Source organism: Urtica dioica, chromosome 2 (assembly GCF_054948205.1).
Source record: "Urtica dioica subsp. dioica isolate 48M chromosome 2, U.dioica_male_clone48M_v1_H2, whole genome shotgun sequence".
Lineage (NCBI taxonomy): Eukaryota > Viridiplantae > Streptophyta > Magnoliopsida > Rosales > Urticaceae > Urtica > Urtica dioica.
The window spans coordinates 31,629,147-31,634,974 of NC_142757.1; the positions used below are offsets into that span (position 1 = coordinate 31,629,147).

Sequence of the window (5,828 nt, forward strand, 5' to 3'; positions counted from 1 at the left end):
AATTTCATGCAGATTTTGAAAGTTCTCAGCCTATTTATTGTTATGTATTTGGAAGTTTTTAACGTTGACTTTAGGTAATTAGTTTCTATTTTCGTGGCAATTCATTATGGATAAAATCTGTAAATATATTCTTCATTTATTGATATTATTTTTTCTTCCATATAATCATAATTTCCAGAATTTTCGTGCCCAAAATATTTCCAGAATTTTTTTCAGTTTTTTACACGAATATACTGTAAATATGTTTTGTATTTACAGTGAATATACTGTAAATATGCTTTGTATTTACAATGAATATACTGTAAATATGCTTCGTATTTACACGAATATACTGTAAATATGTTTTCTATTTACACGAACATACTATTAATGTGAGCAACAACAAAAAAAAACTGTTCTTCGCGGAGTCCATGATTCTGATCGGGACCTTTGGACGCAGATCGCGGAGAGGAGGACGAAGTGAGAGGCGCCAGAATTTTTCCCGGCGACGAGGCTGTTCTTCGTGGCAGATCTGCCTCTCAGCGTGGACAACGGGCGGGCCGATCGATCGAGATCAGTCCCAGGTGGTGGGAATCCAAGGAGATCCGAGAATTTCCTGGTCCTCCGATCATCAAAGTACACGAAACCCACATGCAAAACGCACTGAAAGGCGTACCATGATCGGCTGCGAGTACGCGCAACTCTCTCCACCGCCGGCGATTTGTTCTTCTCCGTCGTCTTCGTCATCGTCGTCGGCGAGGATGGCGGCAGCGAGGAGGCGGAGAGAGAAGGAGGATGGTGTTGGTGGAGTGGTGTGGTGGCTTCGGAGGAGAGGGTGGGTTGTGGAGAGAGTGATGAGCAACAAATTAATGAATTTTAATTTGCTTCCAAAAATAACGCGACAGTTATGATGATCATAAATTAATGAATTAATGACCGAATATTGCAGCTGATTTTCTAAATACCCCTGATCACAAAATGGGCGGGAATAACAAAGGGCAATCCTGTCTACTTTTGACTGTTAATAAATCCAATTGGCTATTAACCATATTTAACATAATGTGGGCTAAAAAACAATTGCTTATTTTCGGGAGGTCATTTAACTTAATTACCCTATAAATAATGATAAATAAGAATGAAAAAGGGATAAAAAAATTACATCCTAGCCACATAGTGTCTTCGTGGTAATTACAACACCACCACCGCCCCAACACATGACAATCTCATTCCTTTCCTTTTAAAAACTCCTCTAAACATCTCCAAACTCTCTTCACACAAAAACCGAAGCACATAATCTCTCTCTCTCTCTCTCTCATGAGTGCTCGGCGCCGGTTTGAGCCGGTCTCAAAATGCAGCACGGAGAAACGGTCGGACCAGACCGTTGCAGCGGACCTCGATGGAACTCTCCTGGTGTCCTCGAACGCGTTCCCTTACTACATGCTCATTGCCCTTGAAGCCGGAAGCCTCTTTAGAGCTCTGATCCTCCTCTTCTCCGCGCCGTTCATTTTCTTTGCCTACATTTTTGTATCCGAGGCCTCGGCGATCAAAGCACTAATTTTCGTGGCCTTTGCGGGGCTGAAGATCAAGGACGCCGAGCTTGTGGCCCGTTCAGTGCTTCCCCGGTTCTACGCCGACGACGTCCACCCGGAGGGCTGGAGGGTCTTCAGCGCCTTCGGGCGGAGATTCGTCGTGACTGCGAGCCCCCGGGTGATGGTTGAACCCTTCGCCAAGGCCTTCCTGGGGGCCGATAGAGTTTTCGGGACCGAGTTGGAGGTGACCGAGTCGGGGCGAGCCACGGGGTTCGTGAAGAAGCCTGGAGTTCTTGTTGGTGGGAACAAGAGAGAGGTTCTTGTCAAGGAGTTTGGCAAGTGCGACGTGCCTCATTTGGGACTCGGAGATAGAGACTCCGACCATGACTTCATGTCTCTTTGCAAGGTATATGTTATTTAATGCCAAGTTTTCAAGATATATTTTGTTGTTTTTCGAATTATGTATGTTTTTATTTTACTTGCTAAGAGGACATTTTTTTTGTTATAAAAAATTATGTGAATATCTCTTGCAATAACATAATAACCGTAGTTCAATTTTTAGCTATTTAAATTTCCAGATGCTCCACCATATTGACGTCTCTTGACGTCTTTTAGCTATTGAGATTTTTGTTTTTAAAATTTTTATTAGACTCATATTTTGGCTGATTTTTATTATTTTTTATCGACATATTCTGGTAGTTTAACTCGAGAAATTTATGCAACTATTTTCATATGTTTGAATGGAAGGTCATAGTACTGACATTATCATACTATTTTCGTGCCCAAACTCATGTTCTTATGAGCTATCACATTCTTTTTATTAAATTCTAGGCCGTACGAGCATAAGTATTCGAATCACATAAGTTGTGATATATTATTTTTTATTTTTAAGATCATTAGGGAATGCAAATGGTGTTTTATTATTTATAGTATCTGTTATATTCATCCTCACTTAATTTACTTTTTTAATTATTTACATATGGCTTCGTAATAATTTTATAAAAAGCTTCTATAATGTGCCCAAAGTTTAATGTTAATGAAGAAAATTATGAATAACGTAAATGAGAATAAAAGACTATCACCTACAGCATTGTTGCACACAACTATAACTTCTACGTAATAATATAGCACATAAATAAGCTTTATGATTAGTCAGTATATGCCAAAACATTCGCGGGGGGTGGATACCTGTAAAAGGTACGGTTGGTGTAAAACTACGATCTGTTGGAGAAGTTGTTTAGAGTAGGAAATAAGTAGGTGGCCAAGAGAAACGTACACGTTTATATTATTCCCATTTTGTGAACAAGATATTGTGACTATTTAATAGCGTTTTTTTATGAACATTAACTGCAGTAAATATAATTTTTCTATTTTTATTTTAATAACAATAATATATTATATTTATCTATGGGTTATTACCTTTGTTTTGTAAAAATCTTATGACAATACGATATTTTAGTTAATTTACTCCGGTATCAAAAATAACATTTTCACAACATGTGAATTGACATCAGTATTAATACTAATTATTTGTCATTTATCAAAAATCAACCAAAACTCAAATATTAACAGATTAATATCAAATCGGTCACGAATTAGATTGATTTTGTGACACATTCATCACAAACTGGTTGCAGTTCATGATCGATTTGATATTAAATATGTCAATATTTGAATTTTGGTTGATTTTTTATTTATGTCAAACAAATATTATTTTTGTCAATTTTCCGAACATGTTCTAGTCTAACATATTATATGTTTTTAATATGACAAGATTGTAGTCTATACGGTTAACATTTAACGTTTTACTCTATGTCCAACCTGTCATTTCATTTTCAAAGTCCACATCTACTACCGTATAATAAGGATCTAATGCTTTATTAGACAGATGACATTCAGAAATGACTTATTTTTTTCTATTATTATATATTTTAGATTTTACTTTTATAGGTCATCAACAACACTAATGCACTAGGAATTCACACCACCGAACAAATACGACTAGTAATCTTCGAACATACATATAGGTCAATATTTGAAAATTATTAATTGGTCAAATAGTCACAGTTACGCATTAAATTATTGAATTATCCTATAATTTTTTTCATTAACATTTGTTAACTACTATAGCTAAATTAGTATATGTTACCCACTTCCGCACAGGAAGGGTACATGGTACCAAAAACAAGGTGCGATCCAGTGCCAAGAAACAAGCTTCTGACACCGGTGATATTCCACGAAGGCCGTTTGGTGCAACGGCCGACCTTCGCGACCTCAGTCTTGACCTTTCTATGGCTTCCCATTGGAGCCGTACTCGGGATCCTTAGGGTGTACCTAAATATCCCTCTGCCGGAGTGCGTTGCGTGGTACAGCTACAAGCTTCTGGGTATCAAAGTGGTGGCCAAGGGCAGACCTCCGCCGCCCCCGAGGCCTGGCCGCGGTGGCTACCTCTTTATCTGCAACCACCGCACTGTCCTCGACCCTGTCGTCCTCGCCGTTGCCTTGGGACGCAAGATAAGCTGCGTTACTTACAGCATAAGTAAGTTCACCGAGCTCGTTTCCCCCATCAAGACTGTCGCTTTGTCCAGGGAGCGAACCAGGTACTAAGATGACTAATACATAGTGAAAACAAATTACAATTTGTAGATATATTGTTTTATTGTCATTGGCTAATGACAACTACAACTACTAGTACTAGTAATATATTAATTGTAATATAATATTGTAGGGACGCCGAGAATATAAAGCGACTGCTCGAGGAGGGTGATTTAGTCATTTGTCCCGAGGGCACGACGTGTCGTGAGCCGTTCCTTCTAAGGTTTAGCGCACTCTTTGCTGAGCTCACCGATAGGATCATCCCTGTGGCCATTGACACCAAGCAGACTGTTTTCTATGGCACGACCGTTAGAGGGTACAAGTTCTTGGACCCATATTTCGTGTTCATGAACCCTAGACCCACCTACGAGATCACTTTCATGAGCCCTTTGCCGGTTGAGTGGACTTGCAAAGGAGGAAAATCGGCCATCGAAGTTGCCAACTATATTCAGAAGGTTTTGGCTGGGGCTTTAGGGTTCGAGTGCACCAATCTTACTCGGAAGGACAAGTACGCCATGCTCGCTGGGACAGATGGCAGGGTTCCATTGCCCAAGAACGAAAAGGCTGACAAAGAAGATGACAAAAAAGCTATTAAATAAGTAATTTACTTCATACAATTATATTTGTGTTATCGTTCATTTTGTACGCATGTTATTATCATTTCAAACTAATTTTTTTTCTTCATACAGTGCCGTACTTTAATATAAGAATTTGGTTGTTTTAAACTAGAAATAAAGTTCGTAAAATCACTCTGTCTCGTATATGTCTATCGTACAAATCAAAATCGAAGTAAAAATATTAGTTCACATCTAGAGTTAGAACTTCTAAAATTTGCAATACTTATGTTGTCAAATTCATCTTTAAAGCACCGCCCCATCAATAGCAATTAAATTCATTCATGTGATAAACTAAAATATATATACTAAAATGGTCATTCAACCGTCGACGCCAACAGTGGACATAACTTCGTCTTCCACAGTTTATGAGAGAAACAAATTGTCACTGTCTGATAGCTTTTGTTGGAGTAATCAATTTTAAAAATAAGTTCACCAATCAAAATGAGATATACGATCCTTATTTATTATCACATGTCAATTTATTCTGAATAAAATATGGTATTCAACATATATGTACAAATATCAAATTAATTCTCATCTACATTTACATATGTATTGCATATTCTATTGTCCCTACCTACTTCTCCTCGCAGCATACCATAATGCATAATATTAATTTACAATAAAGCTCATTAATTATCACACATGACAACCGGTCCATACAATACAACAATATTTTGCAGCTAGTGACTTCTTCAATAGATATGAGCTGTAGTGAGTTTAAATGCAACATTTAATGGTTTAACTGTTAAAGTAGTCTTCTTTATATGGAGAAATATAAATCCACCACTTTATATCGTACACATCATGGCGTCACTGCCATTTTTCTTCGCTAAAACATTATATATATTCCTAATGTTCTCTGTGAAAATATATATATGTTTTTAAATAGAAATTTTTTTACTTAAATGTGAGAATTATATTGTGTTAGTGAAAAGTAAAGATCTAAAGGAATGTGACGAGGTTTATGTAGAAGATAAACGACTGCTGTGGAAATATATACACTAAAAGAAACTTAGGTGTTGGTGATTATATATATATATATATATATATATATATATATATATATATATATATATATATATATATATATATTGAAGTAATAAGC

General features: G+C 37.0%; 1 protein-coding gene across 1 annotated transcript; it reads left to right on the forward strand.

Moving 5' to 3' along the window:
- Window positions 1–969: 969 nt before the first annotated feature.
- GPAT6 (glycerol-3-phosphate acyltransferase 6) lies at window positions 970–4,905 on the forward strand. The gene is made up of 3 exons (XM_089604417.1): window positions 970–1,914; window positions 3,672–4,108; window positions 4,237–4,905. The coding sequence occupies exons 1-3, from the start codon at window positions 1,294–1,296 to the stop codon at window positions 4,700–4,702; spliced, it is 1,524 nt and encodes a 507-aa protein (XP_089460543.1). The 5' UTR covers window positions 970–1,293; the 3' UTR covers window positions 4,703–4,905.
- The last annotated feature ends 923 nt before the right edge of the window (window positions 4,906–5,828 follow it).